Genomic DNA, 25,983 nt, shown 5'->3' on the forward strand with positions numbered 1-25,983 from the left:
TCCCTGGACCCTCTCAAAAGAAAATGTACATGGATGCATGGAGTAGATATAGATAGGTTTTCTGAAATCTTCCCTTTTCCTACTTAAGGGTGTGTTTGGATGAAACTAAACCGTGGTTTGGAAAAGTGATTCTGGAAAATAGATTCTGTGAAGAATGATTTTGTAAAAAAGTGATTCTGAGAAGTGAGAGTGTTTGGATAGTTGTTATCAGAAGCATTTTTTATATATACAAATTACTAAAAAAAATACATAAGTTAATATGATAATTACAAAAAAATAGATTTTATGATATATTTTAATTTGAAGGAATAAAATTATTAATAATATATTTTTTATCAACATAATTAATAATACATAAGATAATATAATTAATAAATAATTAATATGTATATATATTTATAAAATATAAGATTAAATATGTTTATAAAAAAATAACAAGATACATATTCTATAGGCTCTCACACTCTCCCTTTTTTCTCCAAAAGCAAAATTTTTTTGCTTTTTCCAAAACTATGGTTTTGGTTTTTGGGTGGGTGTTTGGGTGATTTATTTCCAAAACTATGGTTTGGGGTGTCACCTAAACACACCCTAAATCTGTCGTTGAAATTGTTGCTGGTTCAATTATGACTCAAGTTATTCATCATCACTTTCCTAAGAAAAGGTCTAAATTGCTAATTTTCTTACTTGGAATATCAGCTGCTAAGGTCAATCGCTTGATTATTTGATCTAAATTTGTTATGAATTATTATTTACTTTTAATTTTTAAAATAATTGGACTGTCTATATTGACTGGACAATTAACATTTACTTGAAACAGCCCATTCTTTTATCTCAGATTGAGACTATTCAAATTAAAGAAAGCAGGTCAGGTCAAAATAAATAAATAAAGTAGGGATTACTTGGAAATAAGATAAAATTATATTTAAAGTTGCATGTGTTATGAAGTTGTTGACGGTTAGGAATAAAATGTCTCAACTTGTAGAATCTGTCTTATTATAAAGTAAAAAAATTTCGACTTGGCAACTAATGGCTTCTAGCCAGTAAATTCTCGTGAAGTCTATATACATACGTATATATTATTGATACAGATTAGCAGCCACTAGAACCAAGATTCCTCTGCCAAATCGACTTTTTAATGATAGTTTTATCTGTAATTGTCGATTAAATGCTGCCACGTCCCTATATATTTAGGGTGAAAATGACCTACTGAGATGGAAAATTCAAAGCAGAAAACATGAAGGAACCAGATCCTCTCAGAAGCAATTTTCTCAGCGTCCCTCAAAATCCTAAAATCCAGTCCGTTTAAATGATCGAAAAGCTTACATTGCGACAAGTCATCAAGCTGTCCGGTCCCACGAACTCCAGCAATGCGTCTTCATTCTTCAACCGTCAGTTTCTCGGTTTCTCTCCCCTCTTCTGACCCCCTAACTTTCGGCTTCTCTCTCCTCATTACTTGCTTTTGGGTTCTTGTATTAAAAACAGAACTTTTTTTTTTCGGTGATGGAAAAAAAAAAAACAGGACTTTTGTTGAGGATCAGATTCGCCTAGTGAAAGAGAACCATACACATGCAGTGTTTCTACATATTGGTGATCCCTCAAGTTTCTATGCTGTTCAGTGAGTTAGCGACAAAGACTTGACCCACAGCCCTCCAATTCAGAACGAGGCTTTACTTGCGGTGGCTCTCGAAATGTCGCTAAAGAGAGGATTGGCGAATGCCCTGTGTTGCAGGGAATTAAAGCGGAGGAGGATAAGTAGTGAGAAATAGATGTGAGGTTGAGAAAGAACAGCCATGGAAGGTGTGCGATGAACAAGATGGCTATTTACCAACGGGCGTGTGGGGGTCCGAAGACGGGAAGAGAAAGAGAAGTCCAAGGCTGAAGACGCACTGCTCGTATTTGTGGGACCAAACATACTGAGAAGACATTCAATTTTAAAGCTTGATGACTTGGCACAATATGAACTTTTAGATGATTTAAATGGACTGGATTTTAAGACGCTGAGGGACGCTGAGAAAATTGCTTCTGAGAGGATCCGGATCCAAACATGAAGCTTCCACGCGGGTGTCTTTGTACGATTGGCTCTTGTCCGAAGCCAACCTTTTTATACCATGTACCGTTTATTTTATACGTAACCGAAGACCAACGTGGGATAAATACCGATTTTTCTAATGGTTTCCCATTTATAAATATGAAAGTCTCTCTTGGATCCACCATTCTGCTCTCAGCTACTTCCTCCTCCATCACCATCGTCTATGGCTTCCACTGGTTCTCTGAAAATGGCCTCTTCCCTCAGAAGTCCGACACCTTCTTCTCACTCCCAAAAGCAATTGGGTTGTAATCTTTTTCAGTCTTTTCCCAACCAAAGCTTGAAATTTTCAACAACCCATCAAGTTTCTCCATCCTTCAAAGTTTCCCACAACTCCAGAATCTCAGCTTTCTTCTTTAACAAGCCCAATCAGCCGCAACAAGATCCTCCAAAGCCAAGTAAGTATTCTCTCACCCCCTTTTTCCCCTTCCTATTTTCTCTTTAATTTCCAATTGTTTGATCCTTTTCCTATATCCGCGCTTTCTTAGAGGATCAAATCTACACGAAAAAAGTTTCTTCTATTCCTTCCTGACTCACTGATGAGCTGCATAATTCATACGGTGCAGGCAAAGTTCAAGAACTGAGTGTGTATGAGATCAACGAACGTGACAGAGGCAGCCCAGCATACCTGAGGCTAAGTGGGAAGCAAGAGAACTCACTGGGGGACTTAGTTCCATTCAGCAACAAGCTCTACTCTGGGGACTTGCAGAAGAGGATAGGCATAACATCAGGTCTATGTGTGCTCATACAACACGTTCCTGAGAAGAAAGGAGACAGATATGAGGCTATTTACAGCTTCTATTTTGGGGACTATGGCCATATCTCAGTTCAAGGAGCTTATCTGACATACCAAGACACAGTTCTGGCAATCACAGGAGGGTCTGGTCTATTTGAAGGAGTACAGGGACACGTGAAACTTCATCAGATTGTGTTCCCTTTTAAGCTTTTCTACACTTTCTCTTTGAAGGGTATTGCAGATTTGCCTGATGAACTCACAGTGAAGGCTGTGACTCCTTCGCCCAGTGTTGAGCCTTCTCCTGCCGCTAAAGCCGCTCAACCTCAGGCTGCTATTCCTAACTTTACCACCTGATCTTATGTTACTTTCAACTATTTCTGTTTCCTCAATGGATTATTGTCATTGTCCTTATTATTTCCTTTAAGCCTTGATCCTGAGATACAATGATGTTTGATTGTCAATCATTCTAATATCATAATGTACTTTTTAATCTCCGTCTCATGATGCAATTGTATTGTTTATTTTTGTATGTGCCATTTGAGCTTGGAGGTATGTCTTGGTTTTGGTGAAACTTAAGAATTTAACTCAGCTAAATTTTTTTCTAATCAAAATAGAAAGATTTTATGGTTGAATGCAAAATGAACTAGTTGCAATATGTGCCTTTGACGATGTGTTTGAAACTCTATTAGTTTCAGTCAAAATGTGATTTTGATCAAAATAATGTGGGAATAGTTTTATCTCAAAAGCCTATTCTCAATCAGTTTCTAAACATACAAACAAATATTCTCTCGCAAGCTATTCTGATCCCCCCACTCCAGCTATGCATTGTGTGTGTGTGTGTGTGTGTAATACCTCCAACTAATCATACAACCAATTGAAGATATTATTGGTGTCTCTTGAGATTTGAGAATCAACGTGATCTCTGTTTTCTTTGGGTTGATTCTGAATGAAATCCCTGAACCCTTTTTTTTTTAATAATTTTTTTTAATTTGACGCATTAGGCAACTTATTGTCCGCATCACATGGGAAGACAGCATCGGTGTGCCAAATAGTAGATAATTTATTAAAATTAATCAAATCGGAATCGATTTATGGACTTCGTGGATTTAAATGAATTTTTATGAGAATCATTATGAGATTTAAAGAGGAAAAAATGTAATCACAACAAGTATAAATGATTGTGATTGCATACTGCTCAGTTTGTTATGAGATTTTTTTAGTAATTACATTTATTTCTCTGAATCTTATAGTAATTCTTCTAATTTTGTTATATTTTTAGCTATAATTTCATTGTACTTCCTTTATTCGAGCGATAATTTTTTATTGGGGATTATGCATAAATAAAATTAATTTCTTAAATTATTATTATTATTTTTGGACAGAATTCTCTTAAATTATTAAATAGCCAGAAAACTATAAAACGTATAAACTTGATAAGAAGCAGTTAGAAAAATAAAGAAGCACTAAAATGTAAAAAAAAAAAAAAAGCAGTTAGAAGTAATACTTTAAAGAAACTAACACATATTTTTTTATAAGTAGTTATTCTAACAAATTTTTTTAGTCTCTATAAATTAATTATCTAACTCTCACAAAGAAGTGAAAAATTTATTGTGTTTTGGTCCTTTTAATCTCTGACCTTCTTTACCTTGTAATGAGAAATTGCAACTCAGGTTTTCTGTTAAACTCACCAACAACATAGTAAAATTTTCTTGTATGTTGATTTACGTTAATTTTCTTGTAGTGTAATACAAAGCAGATCTTATATTTAAGACATAAATGAATACTTTTATCACATCTATATTCTGTACATATTTTATTCTTTTAGATAGAATCAGTACCTTTATTTTTAAAAAAAACAGTGGGTATGAGAGCGGACTTGTGTCAGGCTTAATTCCCTCTTTTTGGATTTTCGGTCAGGATCCATTAACCTCACTGTGGGCTATTATGGGCTTCATTAAGGGGTTCTGGGCTTTTCGTCTTAAGAGAGCCCAAAATAACCCTTAAAGGAATGTGGGCCAGGTGTTTAGGCCTTTCTGCTAGCCCTTATATGTCTCTATGTGTTCCTAGTTTTGGGCCAGTACTTATGGATTGTTTCCATTTTATAAAACAAGGAATTTTTCTAATCTTCTTATTCTTATTTTTCCCCCCCTCTTTCATGAACAAAAGCAAAAATAAAAAAATAAAAAATAAAAAGAGACTTCCTTTATATAACTCCTTTACCCTATTAACCCAAAAAAGAAAAGGAAAGCAAAAAAGCTCCGTTACGCAAATTCTGAGCCATGGCTTGCTGAAGTGTTTAAAAAAAAAATCCCAATTATGATTCTAGGCTCTAATTTGGTTTAAAAAAATATTCAGGTTTGCTTAAACTAATTTTTCTGTGCTTCAATTATTTTTTCTTAAATTCCGGATTAAAGGACAAAACAAAATCAGATTTTTATACATCATTTTATTTCTCCATCTAGAGAGGCTATTATAGTAATTATAATTCATAAATGATATCACTCGTTTATCATAATTTTTATACTATATATGAATAAATAAATTAAAGTAAATATTAAATTTAAACAGGATTAATTATTATTTTTGCAGGATTAAGTGTTCTAAAGTAAATTTTATAAGCTGGAGGCTTGCTTTCTGTCGTAAACAAATCCTCTTGAAAATGCCACCAAAAAAAAAACAAGAAGAAGAAGATTCGTTTTGTACGCGACGCCACGGCCTCGATTATTTTGCCTCCGATCCCATCCGCCGCCCTCTCTGTCTCTGTCGCTCTTCTTTCATCACTTATTATTACTCCTTTTATTTATTTTTTAATTCATTTTGATTCTGCGCCCATCCCTTACAGGTCCTGTCTGACTCGCTGGAATTTCTGAATTTGCCTCAGACAGTGAAACTGAAAATTGATTTTTCATTATTTTTTTTGAGAAATGATTTCTGATAATAGAAACACCTTTTATCTTTGAATTTTTCACATGCCAACCCTGCCCACAGTAATCTATAGTAATTTTTAATCATAATTTATAAAATACGATGTAAATATATATATAAATTTTTTTTATCTCAATTTATATGAAATATATTTATAAACACCCAAACAAACCAAAAGGACACTTTGTTTCCGTCACTGCCTCCCACGCTATCAAGAAAACCAAAGACGATTCATCTTCCACAACGAGGTTGGGTCATTAAATGTCTGTTCGTCACTTGAAGTTCGAAATCTGGTTTGCTTCTACCTCTTTTTTTTTTTTTCCCAAAAAGAAAAAAGAAGAAGATCTAATTCCATCTAGTGATGATGGGTTTCTTTATCATGATTTCAATCCGCTAACCTAGTGAGATGGATAATTGTTGTTATGTCGATCGCAGTGGGAGTGAGGTCATTTTGGTCCTTTGATTCTTAAAATTTCCATTTTAATAAGTCATATAAATAAGTTAATTATATTATAAGGAACAGGACATGGTTCCCCTAAAATACCCCTACTTAATATTAGCTTATATATCATTTTATAAATTAAGTAAATTAAGGACAACAATTATATCGAGTTGGCCATACGTTTTGTTTCTGAAATATTAATATTTAATAGTACTTAATTAATTATAAATATATAGAATATATGATGGTGTGCAATCAGAAAACTTGATATAATGAATATAAAAAATTTGATTTAAGCCATAAATTAACTGAGAAATAATGATAAATAGAACAATAAAATGGACTGAAAAACTAAATTCAATATGAGAGGTATTATCAACCAAAAATAATCTATTCTATTGAATTTTTCCAACATTTCAAGCATAAGTTTTTGCTACCTCTATTTTTTAATATAAAAATTAGTTAATTAATTTGAATAGATTCAGAAAATTTGTTAAGTCAATTATTTATAATAAATATGTATTATTTTCTTATAATACTTTTGTTAATAATATGTATTAGTTAGTATGGGTGTTTATGAAGTTCAAGTACCTGTTATGCCCTCCTAAACCCACAAAAAAAATGCTCAGCCCGGCCTTATAAAAAGAGGCCCGAACAAAAGTAGGCATTTTCGAGCGGATTTATCATGGGTAGGGTCAGGCATAAGGCAAGATATATTACCGTGCCCGAAAGGATATATAATTATATATATTATAATAATATATAGTGTGATATTATTTTTCAACCACTATCCTTTTTAATTTTGACCAGAAAAATTATCTCCTTTTGTTGCTTGCACTCTCCCATGGTATTAATTTTTTGTTCATTTATTTGTCTCCGCTTTTATATATCATAGTTTATTTGGCCAATATAAGCAGATTAAACATACGGACAACCTCAACGTATAGGCTATAAACATTTTCATTGTACCAATTTTAGCTTATATCATATTTTAAATTTTAAGACTCAAAATGTAGGTTTATTTTGAAATATTTTAAGATATAAAATTATGAAATACATTTAATACATACTATGAGCAAAGTGTTATTACTTGGGCAAAAAAGTCTGCCATGCCTAACCTGCTCTTATCTTGCCCAAAGTAATTAGGATTTTTACTGTGCAGGCCAGGCAACAAAGTGCAAAATACAACAGCTCATATTTTGGGCTGGATATCGGGCAGGAGTCTTGCCCTACCTATGAGCACCCCTACTAGTTAGAATTACTATTTGATAGAACTTTTAATATATACAACTACTAAAAGAATTATTTTTAAAAAATAAATAAATATAAGATATAAAATGAATTAAAATTTTATATTTAAGATTAACTTGAATGTCAAATTAATTTTTATATTAAGCACGGGAATTAGTAACATTTTTTCAATTCCACTTTCCCTACAATGCTTCCAGCAAACCGAACGGGCCTTGTTCTCCTTCGAGATACCCCACCCCTTTGTTTTAGCTTGGGTCGGATCCCTCCATGCCTGTAAACGCCCTCTCCTCTCTCTCTATTTACGTATTCCTTCTCTTTCTCCCTCTCCCACATCCAGACCCAGCACTTCTTCACTCTGAAAAATGTGGCCCCACTTGATGATGGGGTTCTCCGATTACATTCAAGCATTAGAATCTGAACGCCGTAAAATCCATGTCTTCTCCAAGGAGCTTCCTCTTTCCTTGGAGCTCGTTACCCAAGGTAACCTTCCTTTCTGATCCTCCCTTTTGATTTCAGGGCCTCGATTTTACTCCATAGCCATGGAGTTTCTTCCTTTTCTGTGTGATTTTATTCGTTTTCTGATATGTCTCCCCGGTTTTTTGTTGGGCGTGTGGACTAGCCATTGAAGCCTGTAGGCTCCAGTTAAGTGGAAGAACGTCGTCGGGGACGAATTTGAATAATTTGAATGGCCAATCGGAGTGTTCAAGACAGACATCATCGGAAGGACTTGTTTTGGAGGAGTTCATACCTATAAAGAAAAGGACATCCTCGGATTGTGGGGAAGACGATGAAGATGAGCAAAACCCGCTTGAACGCAAGATTGCAAAGGATAATAAGAACGCTGATAAGAGCAAATCGGATTGGCTTAGATCCGTACAACTCTGGAATCCACAATCCCCAGTTAAAGAGGTATTAGAGAAAGTTTAAATCATTCCCTGAATCTTCCCACACGCCCGATCTGTTCATAAAATAACAGAACAGTGATCAATTAATCATAACTTGGTGACCAAAATCTCAGGATATTCCTCGGAAAACGTCGGTGTTGGAAGTAAAGAAAGATGGAGGTGCTTTCGAGCCATTCCACAGAGAACCAAGTGTTGGAAATACTACTTCGTTAACGGCCAAAGCATGCTTGTCGTCGGCGCCGGCGCCGGCGCCGGCCCCTCCAGTCGCCGGAAGCAAAAAGAAAGAAGATAAAGAAGCACATAATAAAAGGAAGCAACGGCGGTGCTGGTCTCAGGAGCTGCACAGGCGCTTCGTGAACGTCCTTCAGCAACTTGGTGGAGCGGATTGTGAGTCTCTTAACTCGCCGAAAATGTTTCTTTATCAATCATCAATCAGTTTATTTACATTAGATTAGAATATGAATTCCTTTTCACCTTGTGAATATAATTATATTTGGTTCTGCAGCTGCAACACCGAAGCAGATAAGGGAACTTATGAAGGTTGATGGCCTAACAAATGATGAAGTGAAGAGTCATTTACAGGTATAAGAAGAATTTAGAGCAATCATTTTAGGATTCATGTCAATCTTTTTGTGTTGATTCAAATCTGAAACGTTACGTTTCTGGGTTTATATATGGACAGAAATTTCGATTGCACACGAGGAGGTCAAGCCCATTGATTCAGAACAATGGCGATTCGCAAGCGGCTCCATTTGTACTGGTGGGGAACTTTATAGTGCAACCGCCGGAACATGCAGCGGCGGTGGCTACTTTGAAGGCGTCAGAGAAAATGCCGACGCTGGGGGCGCCGCTGCCTGGAATTTATGCGCCGGTTCCGATGAAGGGTGATGGGAGGCAACTGGATTTGGGAAATAACTGTTGTGGACGCGTACGTTCAAATTCAGAAGGCAGCGAAGTGGCGGATCATTCAAATTCACCAACTTCGTCTTCCTCCACACACATTTGACGATGCTATTCCAAAAAACAAAAAAAAAAAAAAAAAAAATAATTTTTGGTAACCAAATTGCAGCTCAAAGTGGTCTGGGATACTCCCTTCTGTTATTTCTTCTTCCTACTTCCTTGTGGTTCCGTGTTCAAATTATAGAGATATAGCTCACTGTTCTAGCATATTATGAGATGGATGTGTTTTTGGTCTCTCATATTAAACAAACACTTGTGCTTGTAGTTGGTTTGAGTATCTATCGATTTTATTTTTGGATTTTTTTTAAAAAAACTGTTCAACACTAATAAGGAGATACAACTTTGGGGGAAAAAAGTCTTAGTAAGGGTCCAATGAGAATCTTGAAAATTATACTTAATATAAGAGCCAATTGATTAATTTGAGTAAATTAAGAAAGTTTGTTATGTTGGTTATTTGTAATAAATTGGTAGTATCTTTTTTGAAATATCCTTGCTAATCATGTATATTAATTAAAACTGTTATTTGTTGGAACATTTAACATGTATAACTACTATAATAACTACTTTGAAAAAAAATGGATAAATGTGATAGATAAAATAGATTGGAGTTTTATATTTAGAATCAAATTGAAAATCAAACTAACTCTTATATTAAGGTAATATTACTAGTATTACCAAAAAAAAAAAGGGAAAGCTAAAAATTTCGACTAGGCAATTGAGAAAATGGATAATCTGAAATAAATTGAAGATTTTTGAAGTTGATAACATGAAATATGCAAAAGTTGGCTAAATATCCTCAAACTTATGATGACACTCAGATGTTGAGATCACTACTCCTATTTGTGAAGTTGCGCAACTTTCAAGTTTCAAGGGCAAAAAATTTAGAACTTGGTTGATATAATGTCAAATTAGATCTCTCCTAATGTAATACTTTCCCTATCTCTAAAGTAAGAGCTACTTAATTATCTCACCAAAAAAAAGCTACTTAATTAATTTGAACAGATTGAGAATAAAAATTGTGACATGATGATCTTCCTAGTATACACATGTGGAGCAAATATTATATATCAATTTATAAGTTAAATAAATTAGTTTAGAAAAAATGATAAATATAACATATAACTAATTACCTAACGAGTTCCTACATTTAGGATCGGAGAATTATACAGTATAACTATATGTGTTATATTGTAATTTGGGCGCAACATAGTTGAAGCGTGATCATGGCCACTGCGAGATAATGAGAAAGGTATATATTAAGGAGTGGTACAAAGGATCATAGTGAGATGCTGATCCCTTTCTAAGAATGTCTCCCGAATATGCACTTTCAATATCAAGTTCTTTGGATTCTTCTTACCCCCCCCCCCCCCAAATATTTGATATAATTTATATATACATATATATACAGACACATGATACATATATGTTCTAAATTAACTGTAGCTTCTCATGATTAAATTGGAAATTTGATTAATTATAAACATGTTGCATTTCTTTCGTTTATGCTATATATTAATTTTTCAAGTAAACTCACGATCGAGTTGTGTGTTTATTAATTTTGAGGATTGAGACTACATAAACTCAACATATAAAAACTAAGTTATTGCTTTAACCCCCATTATTATATTTTTGTTTATAATGGTAAATATGGTAATAACATGTTTTTGTTACTAATAATTTAAAATTAAAAGAGTTTATTATTTTAATGCTAAATATATATATGTTCACTTATTCTGATTTCCTTTTAATCAAATTATTATTTTTATACAAGTAATTAAACATAAATGTACTCGTCAAACCATTTTTCCTTTATTTTCATTGCACTATTTTCTAATTTATTTTCTGAAGCAAACAGGCCAAGCATTTATAAAGGTGGCAGGAATTTAATTTTCACCAACTATAATGTAAAGAGAGGAATCTTGATGGAATCTTCTCTATAGTTGGAGAGAGGTCTTCAAATCAATAAAACTATTATGGTAATATAATGGAGCCTTTTAACTTTTCATCGACATCATCAAAGATAATAATACAACAAATCTCTAGGCTTGATCAAATATTTAAACTTTAAGCATAGCTTCGGCCAGAAAGAAAAAGAAAAAAAAATATTTACTTATTTTGAATTATTAGTTGGACTAAAGAAATCACATGAAACAATTTTATAACATGCTCGAATTCTTCAAGGTTAACTGTTCAATAAATGATACATGTAGCATATATTATTTAATAAAATAAAGTGAACAAAAATCACTGCAGTTTATTAAATTTATTGCATTTGCACCGGGTTTAAAATAAGTTACATAAAAATGCGACCTCCTATATTTTTAAGGGCAAAAAGGTTCATTCAAAACATTCTTTAAAAGAATGAAACTTAAATTAATAGAGGGAAAACCTTTGCTTTATAAATTGCTGACTGGCCATTCAATAATTCAATGTGTCTTTCTAATGTTAAAAATGTCATTCTCTTTTTAACTTTTAACTTGATGGTCAAATTAAACAAAATTCACATGCGTGTAATACTCCATTTTGCCACCATTTTTTTTAACCTCTTATACCTAATCTTTTTCCAATTCCGAAAACCTTCGGATCAGTCTTTGATTTACACATAGTATTTGCAAAATGACCCTAAAGCTTAAGATACGAACATTATATCTATTCAACCACTTTGGTCAAAACTTTCAAGCAGGAAGGCACTAATAATATTAATAATTCTCAATTCAGTGTTAGGTATGTATGTTGGATATTCTATTAATTCTAGACTGAATAACTCCCACGTAAATTACTATAATATATACTCTCTTATCCTCACATATCCGTTAAATAATTAATAGTTAATTCACGTCAATTCTTAGAAATATTAATTAACAAAGCAAGATTATCCCAAAACATGATCTTAAGCTTCTACCAATTATTTCATCCTATCTGTTTGAAATTGTGGAACATTTTGCCCCCGAATTTCATTTAATATTATTATATTTTTTTTCTTGTTAGTTTTTGTATATTCTTTCTTACGTAGATGAATAGCTTTAACCACAAGTTTTTCTATTTTATGAGGCTATGATTGAACCCATGAAGGATCAGATCAATGAAAGTTAAAGTGACGATCTTTTTTCTTCCCCCCCCCCCCTACCAAACCATATATAATGTGTCACTGTTAAAAAGATTTTCACGACCCCTTTTAACTTCAAGGGGTCTCTTCCCTCATCAATTGGATTAACTTTGACAAAAATTTACCTATTCAACGTACGCTTTTCTTCTTGTTTTTTTTTTTAAAATCAGATTCAACAGGCTTTTGAGATTTAAATCTGGACCAGTAATTTGTAGTAATCAATTCGCTTCCATGAGGGTTAATCCTTATCAGCTTAACGAATTAATTAATATTATTTTCTTAATAGGAGCAATGGATTTTAACTTTCTTATTATTATATGACAAGAATTTGAATTTAATCCCTACCACTGCCTAGTTTTTAGCTTATTTTCAATTCTTGAATTAACCGTAAGGGGGGATCTTAGCGTTAAATTGCATATACTTTGCCGAAGTGTAAATGAGTAATTAACAGAAATTTTAATAATAATTTTTTTATTTTACATATATTACTGCAGACGCATGCCATGACATAATAAAAATCATATTTTTATGCATAAGGAAATTGTTAATCACCAAGTTTAAACTTAGATTTTATCCAAATTTCATCATTTAACACACACAAAATACTTGTTATCATTGTTAAGGATCAGATTTATTATGATCTTTTTATTGAATAACCTCTATGTGTCAATTTTTTTAAAAATTTTTTTCTTAATTCTTTCTCACTAATGTAAAAAGGGTCATTATCATTAGTTAAAAAGGCCCTCCATGCGCCTAACACTAGTTTTTCAACTGGTGTAAATATTTCCGATATAAAAAGTATTGGATTTTTTTACACCGGTTTTACCACTACTGTCAAAAACCACATAAACTACACGGTTTGTTCCCAATTTTCTTTTATAAATTTTTGTTTGTTTGTGATACCAAAGTAGAAAAATTACTTTTTCGATATTTAATGTAAGACTTAATTGAGGAGTTAATATTAGTCTTATATGTAAACTTATTTTGCATGTGATACCAAAGTAGAAAAATTACTCCTCCAATCTACTTAAATAAGAGAGGAATGGAGGGAATTAAGAAAGATGTTTATAGTATTTTAGAAAAAAAATCATATTAACTAATTTAACTAATATGCTTAATCTAGTCTAATTAGTTAATTAGTTCTTATATTAAGAACTATAAAAGTATAATTTAGTAAGATGCCTGTCAATCTCTGCAACATTTATTACATATTGGCTTTTCCACAATAAACACAAGTACATTTTTCAAAGGTTTTGGAGGGATACATGATGAGTTATATATAATGCTAATGAATAAGATAATATGAACAGATAATATATCTATTTATATAAAATTATAGCTAAATACTCGTTATGATTTTTAATGATCATATTCATTTTGATCTTTTTGTTGAACAACTTGTCTGTGCCAATTTTTTATTTTTAATAAAAGTCTCTCCCTATAGATGAGTCATTTAATAGAAGTATAGAACTATAATAAGTAGGCACTACTTGGTTTGAAGACCACCTAATCAATCATCATATAATAAAATAACATATAATAACGTGACTCTGTCTTATAAGACAAATTATTAATTATATATAAATAAGAAGTATGTTTATGCATACATGTGTGTGTGTGTAGAGTGGAGTTGGAGATATTAAGAAGTATGTATATGTATACATAATAAAATAAATGATTCAATTGATGAAAACTTGACCCATATTTTATAAGGTTGTGTATTCAAATCCTACAATATGAATATGAGATTTGATGATAAATAATTTGTAAATATTTTTACAAGTATTCTTCAAATTATGTCACTCGCACTAACTAGTGTAAATGCTATGGTGAGCTATAAGACTTGCACTTTCTCCCCAGCAACAAAAGAAGATAAAATAGTGGAGTTGGAGTTAGCCTTTGTGTGTGTGTGTGTGTGTGTGTGTGTGTTGTTGGAGATAAGCATATGACTCTATGTGGCAGGACAAAGCCAAGTCATATGTATGATATGATGAATCAAACGTTGCCATCAAAATAAGCTATATAGGTTAGGCTCCTTGGAATATTCCAGGATATGTCATATTGTCTGATTTCTATTATTGTGCTGTGGAGTATATTCTCTTGTATTTACATTATCTTCTACTTATAGAGAGAGAAGTATGCGGTTTTTAAAATGAAAATTTATTCAAAATAATAAAATTCAGACGGTCTCAATCAAATCTTGACCTGATTTATTTTCCAAGATTATGTGTCGATATACCCCACATCAAATGATTCAAAAAATGCTTGAATTTCAGGGGGGGGAAAAACGGAGATGGGTTGTCCTTATTAATAATATTGTTGAATTCACATAGCATGTGTAACTTTAATTGAGTGATATGGAAAGTCCATAAAATACAGGATTTAATTCTTATTTTATGTAGCTCAAGGATCTAATTATTTATTTCATGTGCCCGGTGGCGTTTTATTTTCCACTATAAAATGAAGGATATATGTTTAAATGCAAATTCCTTTTGATTGATGCATTTTATACTTTTTGATGATCTATCAACATTATTTATTTGAGCTCTTTCTTTTTCCTTTGCCCAACTATATATTCACTTGGGATGTTTAGCAACTCTCAAAAATACTTTTAAAAAACATTTTTCGTAAAATGAGACAAACTTCTTTATATATTTACTTTATAAACTGTAAAAATATTTTTGAAATTATAGTTTGGTTTTCATCCAAACAAAGCTTTATCTGCACATATATAAGGGCGGATATTCCCATTAAAAATACCCATATTCCATTACAAATTTAATTTAATCCCCACATGTGTATAGATTTTCAGGGGACTTATTTATAATTTGAAATTCTTGTATTTTCTCTCCAATAAAACATCAATTAAAGCTTGATTGACATATACTACTATGAGATCAAGACAAATGTCACTGATTAAGTGTTGGTGTGGTTTGAACATATATCTTTGTAATTAACTACCACTTTTTATCCTTACTATATAAGAGTTGGTTGGAAGGTTTGATTTAGTTCTAAGAATAAGATCTTAATTTATAATTTTTTCTTTAAAATATCTATTAATTGCAAGAATGTTCACACTATAAAATAATTTTAATGCACATGATGAAAAATGATAATCTAGAAAAATTATTACAATATAAATTTTTTTATAAATAACCAATTTAACTAATACTCTTAATATTTCTAAATTAATTAGTTAACTCTTATATTATGGACAAGAATTACTAGCTAGTGATATTTAGTCTGGTATTCAGCATAGAAAATTATTTTTATTAGTTAGATTTGTGCTCGAGCATTTAATCATTTTTATTTGTATACTGTGGGCTTTAAAGTTTAAAGGCAAGAATGGATTAAACGATAAGTTGTGCGCATTATATTTGGTGGTATGATTCATTTTGCATGCCAGGAACATGTGGACTTTGAACAAATTAAGGAATTCTCTCGTACAATTATATAAGACTTTGAAGACATGAAAATCTGCCCTTTGAGTGCATGTAAGGCCACTTGACCCTTGAAGACTGTGGAAAAAAGATTACGTTCAAGGACGAACTAGTTAATTAATTAGTAGATGAGGATAAAGTTTAATCTTTAATTAGAAAAAAAACCCAGATTAATTATATATTCCATACGTTTTTTTTAATATTTATTCATGCATGCACGATCTAGTTCTCGCAAAATTAACTTACCCATTAATCCAGTGTTCGTTCATTCATTCATTCATTATCCATATATTGACTTTCATTGGTGAATAAAATCCAATCAAAAGATTTCACATGGGGGGGGGGGTTGACCCAGGACAATGAATATATTTACGGTCTTTAATTAAACTGCCACATTTGAAATAGTGTCTATTATTGATTTTGTTATTGTTAAACAACAAAATTATTATATTTTTGTGTGCTTAAAATTCAAAATTGCACGCCATTTACTTAATACTACCTCCGGTCCTTATATAAGACTCCGTTTGACTTTTTGTTTGGTCCTAATTATAAGATCCCAATCCATTTTGTCTCTCATATTTATGCATTTTTTTCCAAGATAGTCCTTCTAATAATGATAGTTCTAGCCATACACTTAATTAGCAAGGATATTTTAGGAATGACAACACTTATTTATTACAAATAACTAACTTAACTTACTTCCTTAATCTCCTCAAATTAGTCAACTGGGTCTTATAATTAGGACCGGAGGTAGTAAATTAATAGGAGCGATAATTAGAATGATATACGTTAAAATTTACAACGACTTAATTTTCTCTTCCCACCACTTTTAGTTACTTGTTGGATACATTCATTTCACAAAACTTGATAGATTGCTACATACTTCTCTGGTCCTTAATATAAGATCCATTTAACTAATTTGATTAGATTAAGAAAGTTAGGTAAATTAGTTAATTATAAGAAAAGTGACACATTTTTCCTAAAACACCATAATCATCTTTCTTAATACCCTCTCTCCCTCTTTCTACTTAATTATGGTTGAGGGAGTATCATAGGGATAATTTAGAGAAAATTAATAAATATGAGAAATGGGTCTTATATTTAGGACCAAAATCAACTCAAGAATTGGATCCTATATTAAGGACTAGAGGAGTATCATTTATAACTTGATATATTTTGTCATAAAATTTGTATTTTATATTCATTATATAAATTAATATTTATAATGATATAATTTTTTTACCTGGTTTGATGATATTGATGACATGTAATTCGAAGTTATGTGACTAAATATCCTTAGTCTCATGAATGTAAAATTGTTTTGAGCAAGGGAAATTTTAAGACCGTTAAGGTACTCACGAGTCATGACAACTTCAAGTGAAAAGTTTATTGAATTGCATCTAATTCTTCAAACAATCATATAATTTAAATGTTTACATTGAAACTAAATTTGAATGCGCAATACCGCTCACAAAACGAAGCTTGGTTAATTAGTACTATCTTCAATCCTAAATATAAAAGTTAGTTGGCAATCCTAAATATAAGATTATAATCCACTTTATCTTTTAAATTTATAATGTGTTCTAAAAAATATTTCTATTGATTGTAAAGTATTTCCACTCAAAATGTAATTTCCATATATATGTTGAATAAGGATAATTTAAGAAAGTCAACACACATTTGTTAGAAATAACTAATTTAACTAAATTTCTTAATCTCTCAAATTAGTTATTTATTTTTGTATTAAGGATGGGAGCTAGGTAGTAATCATCAATCTCATCCCACATAAAAATTGTGTATTTTAAGTTTCTGTTGCTGTTTATGAGCTTTTTTGATAGAGGATTTATAAACATATTTATAAAATCTCTTTAAAATATGAAACATGCTTCAATCTAAGTAAGTTTCTAACACCCAATCTATTAAAAATTTTATATTTCACAATAGCAAGGCCAAAAAAGGACAACAGAAAGAAAGAACATTAGGGCTATTATGGTTCTGCAGGCGGATACCACCAAAAGCCCATCAGAAAAGAATTGGGCCTTTCTTCTATTATGGTTTTGTGGGCTTATACTACAGAAAAGCCCATTTCGAGTTCTGTCCATTCATAAAAGTACCGCCAATGTGACACTAGTCCGCTTACTGGCCCAAAAACAAAAACTGCTTGCTGCAAAAAGGGAAATAACTTTCGGTTCCCCAATTTTTTTGACTTAAAATAAATCAGTCATTATAATTTCTTAAATCAATAGATTACAAAATTTGGTTGTTTTGAATCAAAATTTAGAAACTTATTGAACCGATAACTGAAAAGAAAAAAAGCTTAGGGAGGAAAAGTTATATTTTATCAAATATCAAAGAGCATACTTCTTTATTGTTGTTTTTGTTTTTGTTTTTTGTTCTTAAAACTTCAATAGAGAGTAGATTTTGTTGCCGACGACCTTGAATCTCATAAAAGAAAATTAAAGTTTATAGCTATTACTTTAAAAAATATTTTTTTGTAAATCGAGATAAATTCTTCCATATATTTATTTCATATATTGTAAAATTATTTTTAAAATCATGGTTTGGTTTCTATCCAAACATCCCCTAATTAAATCTTTTTGTAATGAACTAGATGTTAATAAAAAATTTTAAATTACTCTTATGCCGTGTCGGTCATGTTATCACCAATACTCAGCTAGCTCATTGTGTGCGCGCGTGTAGGTGAAAAGCTTAGTGTGTGTTTAACTATTTATCAATTTTACTTCTGTTGACATTGCTTCAAAAATTATACATGTAATAAATACTTTTCATTTTATTTTATTCAATGTAAAAAATTAAACTAATGCGTATTCACAAATTGTCTTGAACAAGAACAACTAGCTACAGATCAGATTTTTTTTTTGGTGTACAAGCTACAGATCAGATTAATTAATATGAAAGTAGAGCAAAAAAAATTTGATGATGCATTTTAAAACCTATTTGGAGTGTGGCTGTGTTTTTTTAGAAACTATTTCTAAGTACTTATACTTTTACTTAAATTTTTAATTTAGTATCCATGCGTTTTTTCTTACGAAATGGAATTTTTTTTTAAAAGTAATGAGTGACGCAAAGACTAGTTTCACGAGTAAGATTTGCAGAAGAAACACAAGAAATCCAGAAAGCAAAGAAATGACAGAAATTTTGCGGAGAAAATGTGAACAAGAATATTTACACTGGATGGTCCCAAACTCCAGATTCTCCATTAACAAAAGTATAACAAAAGTAAAACTAACACAAAGTTTTGTTACGTCTTTTTGCTTGTCGAAGAATTAGATGCTGCTTCTTAAGCTTTTAAGTGAGGTTTGAGAAAAGTGCAAAGAAACAAAACAAAAGAAAAGAAAATCACGCCTTTTTTGCAAACCCAAGAGTCATTTGGTTTGATTTGATTGATTAGGAAAAGCATACTTATATATGGGTCACTTGTGGAATTTTCTTTTTCGGTCACATGGTAAAATTTAATTCATATGCCGTAAAATGGAAGAAATTATTATTATATCGTAAGAAAAGTTAATTTCATTGAACAGAAACAAATTAAACGAGAATCCAGTGTAACTTGTAAAATAAAATGGAATCAGTTTCAGGCATGCATTTTAATTAATGTGCGCATAATAAACAACAATTATATATATGTGTGTCTATGAATAAATGCACCGTTATTAATTTAGTTGATAGTAAATTAAGGCTTAAGTGTACATTTACTTCGAAAGTTTTTACTCAAGATCAATACTACTCTGAAAGTTTCTATGGGTTTAAGGTTGCCCTGCAAGTATTAAAATGAAACAATATTGCTTCTTACTGTTAAAAACAGTCAATATTAGTTTTTTAATAGAATGGGACGGTATTGCTACATTGAAGCTTCTAGGGCGATATTAAACTGGAAAAAACTTCCAAGGCAACATTAGTTCTGAACAAAAATTTGTGATAAATTTATATCTTAACCCGTGAAATTAATTAAGCTTTTTATGTGAAGTAGGGAGAAAGTATAAAAAAATCTTTCCTTTTACGTGAGCATCAATACGATAATGTGACTCATTATATAATGAGTCATTGTTCAAGTTTAATGCACAGAAAAATGAGACAAGAACCACGATTAGACCAAACTGAAGTTGCAATTACTTCAAACTTTAATTTGAGTCCTCTTTAAGCCTTTTGAAACAGCTAATTTTGTCTATGTTGTAGAATGTGCATATATATATATATATATGGGAGAGATTGAAGCATCATTATCGAAGCATCAATTATATAGCAAAGCGAGACTAAAAGCAGAGAGGTCACAAGGGAGTGTGATTTTCACTCTTCTCTTTATTTTGATTCCCACAGATCAACTTTGAACCTAACCAGAAGATGTTGAGACTCAAAGCTGAATGAGGAATAAATATCAGAAAGGGACGGTCAATTATACAAACAAAAATAAATTAAAACAAGTCTACATTAATTGCATGAATTCAAAATTTAAAGCTATATTAATTAATAGTCAAAATATATACTCAGTGGATTGCAAAGTGATTTCGAATCATCACCATTTACTATATATCTAAAACATATATGTCTTCATTCAATCAATAGCACCTTGACAAATTAATTAATGTACAAATAAATAATTATACTTTATTTATATAATCATTCAGAGAAGCTTTCCAGAATGAAGAAAAATATAAACTTTGGCAAGTGAACGTTCAAGTCAATTCTGATAATAAAATGCGCTTAGCTTGATCCTATAGATTTTGAATGTTAATTTGACAAATTGCAATAGACACTAGTCACACTATGTCATTATATCATAGCCAACCCACTGAAATGAATTTTAATATTGTTTTATAGAAAGAGGGCTATATATATAATTTAATTTGACCAGCTGTATATCTAGGTAGCTTTTTAGTATAGTGGCGGTGGTGGATATTGACATGGTTATTAATTTCAAGATTTCCTAGTTCTAATTTCTTTGTTTGGAATCTTGAATGTTTTCCTATAAAATCGTAGAGACACTCAAGTTTTCAAGAAAAAAATTATTACATCTAATCTTTAATATAAGAGTTGGTTTAACTTTTAATTTTATCCTAAATATAAAATCTCAATCCACTTTGTGTTTCATATTTATTTATGTTTTCTAAAGTAGGCCTTGTAGTAGTTACAAATATTAAAGATTCTATCAAATCGTAGTTATAGTTAATATACATAATTACTAAGAGTATTCTAAAGAAGATAATACATATTTATTACAAATAACTAATTTAACAAACTTTCTTAATATATTCAAATTAGTCAACTAACTCTTATATTAAAGACCGGAGGTAGTATTATATTAAATTTTACAAGGGTTTTTTTGAATCAGAAAACTATAAATTCAATTCTATGATAGGAAAAATTGATAAATAAACGACCATGTGACTTTAAGTATTTTAATTATTTTTAAAACTAATAAAAAATTTAAATTCAGTAGCCAACATATTTTGAACCTTTACTTTGTGAAATAACCCTTTTTTGGCATGAAACTTATGAAATACTTTGAAAATAAAAGAAGCATGCATGCATTTATCACCATGTCTCAACATAAGTGCGTATACAAATGTACCTTTTATATTGAATTGATCACTATTTGATCTTTTAAAAAATATTATTATAAAATATTTTCCCATAAAAACTAAGTATTTTTAATTTATTTTTGAATAACTAAACTAATGAGAATAAAATTGATCAATCAAATATTATCAATATATTAATATAAAATTAATAATAAGCGCTGGACTTAGTTTTTAATTAAAAGGACTAGATTATTATGCTTAAGCATAATGACTCAAATTTGAATATCTATATGTATGTATGAAAAACAACATTCACATCATTCGAACATGTGCTTAATTAAATCTAACTAATCCTTCTTTAATCATTACATTCCATCTCAAAAAGCAAAGCAGAGGCTGCTGATAACGAAACGTCCTACTCGTCAGAAGTGCATATAACTTGTGGGGAATTTCATTAATTAAAGCGACAACTCAAGGCAAGTTCTCTATAATTTGTGGAGTTTGAGGAGTCAATACTGATGCTTTTTCAATTGTTCGCAAGTATTTTTCTATTGAAAGTAATTCTCTTTGAGGCTATGATCGAATATTAAATGTGGATAATCTTAGTTCGTCATATTATGAAAAATTAGCCTCTTCCGCTAAATTTAATTTCCATTGGTTCTAATGTTGATGTTTTGGTGACCATTCTTTTTCTGTTTTGTTATTGAATTTAGAAGACAGATACTGATGGTCTGAAATTACAAATGAAATCGAACGCATAACCATTCAGTTATGGAGAGAGTTTTATGTGAGCCCAATGTTATTGGTGTCGCCATTCCTCTTTTGCTTTTTCGTCTCAATTCAATTCAACTCAAGTCTTCTAAACAGTGATGGAAACCTTAACACAAAATGGCGTGTAAGGATCAAAGTCTTGGAGTCATCTTTCTGTCAATTGTCTTTTTCCTTTTATGAGACCTTAGAATCATGTACAACTCACATATCTGCATTTTAGTTCCTTGTTTGTGCAATACTATTTGACAACCAAGAAAGATATGCGTCGGGAAAAAGAGAAAGAAATAGTATGGATAGTTACGTTTGTCACACATAAACAAAGCCATATATTTATAATTAGCTTACCATGTATCTATCCCAAATGCTTATTCCTCCTTTTTTTGTTTTTAAATATATATATGGGACATGTGTGTGTGTGTGTGTGTGTGTGTGAGAGACTCTACAATGAGATTCCTTTCCATTGTTTTTTCATAACTGGCAAAGTTTAAAATGAATTAGACAAGGCTGACGCTTGGTGCATGTATACCCGTGTATTTATATATATGCATGTAATGTATATAGGCGGCTTGGCTGGTTTTGAAGATGTTCTCGAGAACTCGATAATTAAAGAAAAGTAACTCCATCATTTTTTATGATACAATTTTAATCTTGACTTTATTGAAGGGTGAAAAGTAATTTTTGTTCCTCAAGTTTGCCTTCATTTTACTTTTAGTCTATCAAATTTTAAATCATAGGTTTTGATCTTTTAAGTGTCTGTTTATCTAAAACATTGGTCCTATAATTTAATAAAAATCTAGACTATTTTATCTCTTTAGAGACCAAAATTTATGGTTTAAAATTTGATGGACTAAAACCAAAATTCGTGAGGGACAAAAAATTATATTAACCTTTTATTCTTTCTTTATCATTATTTATTGTACACTTATCAAGCAAGTAATAACGCAAGCACTTTAAAGACCCCAAAACGATCCAATAATATGGCAAGAGTATAACAATGAACTAAAATTCAATAAAAAGAGAATGACAACTATGAACCTCTTAAGAAAGTTAACATCATAGCATGACTCTTTAAAAAATTGTTAGTACTGAAATATTAAAAAAATGAGTCGTAACCATTTTTGAGATTATCATCCCTATTGAGATTTACTAGGTGAAGATTTGATATCTAATGCAATATTTTTTCTATGATTTTAAATGACATAAAGTTTTAAAAATTTTTATTTTCAAACAAAATTAACATGTTAATCCACTTAACCACTTTTCATTGTTCCAATGGGTAGTTAGATGTAACATCTAATATGAATAGAATAATATATATGTTACTATGCTTTAGAGATTGAAAATAATAAACCTTTTTTTAAAAAAAAATTTCGGGTCTAGGGGAATAAACATCCATATCAAAGTACACAACAATAAAGTATTTACTTCTTATAACATATAACTCACTTTTAGCTATTTCACTGAAACCAATAGGCATGTAAATTATTCATATATTATCCGAAAAGAAAATAAAAATCTCATTTTATTCTTATTAGATCCACCATATCTGTTAATATATTTGTAATAAAGTGGCACGATTCTCTAATAAGTGGAAAGACGTGAGTTCAATTCTACTTATAATCCAAAGTTAGTAGTGCATACTCCTTTGATTTCAAAAAGGAAAATACATCATTTTCTTCAGCAAAGAAAGATGCATCATATTTAAAATACTTGTCTTTTGTAAAACAGGTGATTATTGGTAGTGAAACAAAGTAGGCCCAAAAAAGTGCGAAAGGGCAAAACTGAATGAAGATATAATAATGATTCTTATATATATATATATATATATATATATGTATGATGACCTATAAAAAATCAGCAATTTGTTAATGACTTATATATGAAATAGTAGGAAGTAGATTATAGAGGATTTAGATTATTAGGAATGCCTGAATAGTTATTGCTTCCCAGAGTTAGGAAAAAAGACAACTCTATTAGACGGTGACAAGTATTTTCCTATTATTAGCTTATGTGCGCAAATAAAGAATGTGTGTAAAATTTGGGACCCCCAAACCAAAAAGAAAAAAGGTGTGTGAAACAAGCAAATGTGCTCAAATAATATTAGAGAAAAAAAAAGGGGCTCATTTCTATTAAAGAAAAAAAAGAGGTTTATTATAATTACTAGTTGCATTTTTAGAAATAAATAATTACCTACTTATTTTTTGTGGTTTGATAGCTCCCTAGGGTTAGGAGCCTTCTTTCCACCACCAACTTTTTCACCCCACTTCTACCGTAATCCAGGAAAAGTATGAGAGACTCACAAAGAGAGACCCCTCCACCATCTTCGAAATCAACAATGTGCCGTAACTTTAATCATTATTAATAATCCAATCCTCAAACAAATTCCTTCAATTAAGCCTCAGTCCTTAAGCTTAATCATTGCAGAATAGATCCTTCACACTTACCCGCAAAACGTTCCCATCGTTGGGTCAATTCCATACCAAAAATTGAAGAGTTTTTTTCGGAATGAACCTTCATTTATCAGTGCAGGCTAATGATCTTTGCGAAGCATTCACATCTCAACAATGAACCATTTCATTTTCATGTCAAACAACTTTGAATTTCATGTGGACAGATCAAACTTTATATTCGTTTTTTTTTTTAATTGAAGTAAACGGGAAGACCATTTCAATCACGGCACTCTACCAGTGGGAAATTTCTGTATGAATTAAGCATATTATCAGTAATATAAAGTGACCGATCAAATGAAGTGATGCATTTTTTCAGTGGTAGTCATTCAATATTCCCTTTCAGCGCAAGAAATGCAGCCACGAAGAGAAATAAAAATATTTTTAACAAAAAGTAAACAGGAAGATTCTGCAAGTTTGTTACATTGAACATGATCTTAACATATGGTGATTATAAAGAACCTGTTGGATGCTAATCTCTTAGCGCAGTAAGGATTAGTGGTGATACCACATGTTAACCCCAAAATGAGGAATTCACTGGGTCAACCAAATTTGACTTGTTCTTTAGTTGAACTCAGCTTCCCTTCTCTCATTTTTCATAAGTCACTCACATGATTCCCAATTGTACATTGAATTAATGGCAAGTGACCACATGGAGGTGGGGTTCACTTGTTCATCATCATTACGCCAAACATTATATTGAGACACATCAACCGCTATTCTTAAATTATATATAGCCTTAGTTCACTTCACTCCAAATTCAAGGGAGCCTGTTCTTTCTTTCTTTCTCTTGCTCTTGCGCTGCAACTACTCTCTCTAGCTTAGCAAAAATGGTCTCAGCTTCTTCTCCTCCTTCCAAGGTAACTCTGTGTATAGTGTTCTTCAGTGTCTGTGCTTTTGTTTTGTTGGTTCGGTATTTCTCATGCTCTGATTATTGCAGGAAGTTAATTCAGACGGAAAATGGACAGAAATGGACCTATCCGAAATGCCAAATGGTGGTACTCTCGACCTTCACACACCGTCACGGCCATGATAGGCGCAGGAGTTCTAAGCCTACCTTATGCCATGGCTTATTTGGGATGGTACGTGGAAGATCAATATTGGATTATGTCCTCACCCCACATGAAAAGCTTACAGCTTTTAATATTAACACTACAAAATTACATGTTTTATTTTCAGGGGACCAGGGACGATGTTGTTGTTGTTATCTTGGTGTCTGACCTTGAATACAATGTGGCAAATGATCCAACTCCACGAGTGTGTTCCGGGGACGCGGTTCGACCGTTATATTGATCTGGGTCGACATGCTTTCGGACCAAAGCTTGGACCTTGGATTGTGCTTCCTCAGCAGTTAATTGTCCAAGTTGGGTGTGA

The 25,983-nt window shown here is 31.4% G+C and overlaps 2 protein-coding genes across 2 annotated transcripts; both read left to right on the top strand.

Moving 5' to 3' along the window:
• The first annotated feature begins 2,171 nt into the window (after positions 1-2,171).
• On the top strand, positions 2,172-3,374 carry LOC114739488 (allene oxide cyclase, chloroplastic). The gene is made up of 2 exons (XM_028927548.1): positions 2,172-2,484; positions 2,653-3,374. Exons 1-2 carry the CDS (start codon positions 2,253-2,255, stop codon positions 3,174-3,176), a joined length of 756 nt encoding a protein of 251 aa, XP_028783381.1. The 5' UTR covers positions 2,172-2,252; the 3' UTR covers positions 3,177-3,374.
• Positions 3,375-7,802: 4,428 nt separating this feature from the next.
• LOC114739487 (transcription factor HHO3-like) lies at positions 7,803-9,351 on the top strand. Its single transcript, XM_028927546.1, has 5 exons — positions 7,803-7,920; positions 8,060-8,349; positions 8,459-8,732; positions 8,851-8,927; positions 9,028-9,351. Exons 1-5 carry the CDS (start codon positions 7,803-7,805, stop codon positions 9,349-9,351), a joined length of 1,083 nt encoding a protein of 360 aa, XP_028783379.1.
• Positions 9,352-25,983: the final 16,632 nt, after the last annotated feature.

This window comes from Neltuma alba, unplaced genomic scaffold, assembly GCF_004799145.2.
Source record: "Neltuma alba isolate B1F8T4 unplaced genomic scaffold, ASM479914v2 tig00002853_pilon, whole genome shotgun sequence".
NCBI lineage: Eukaryota > Viridiplantae > Streptophyta > Magnoliopsida > Fabales > Fabaceae > Neltuma > Neltuma alba.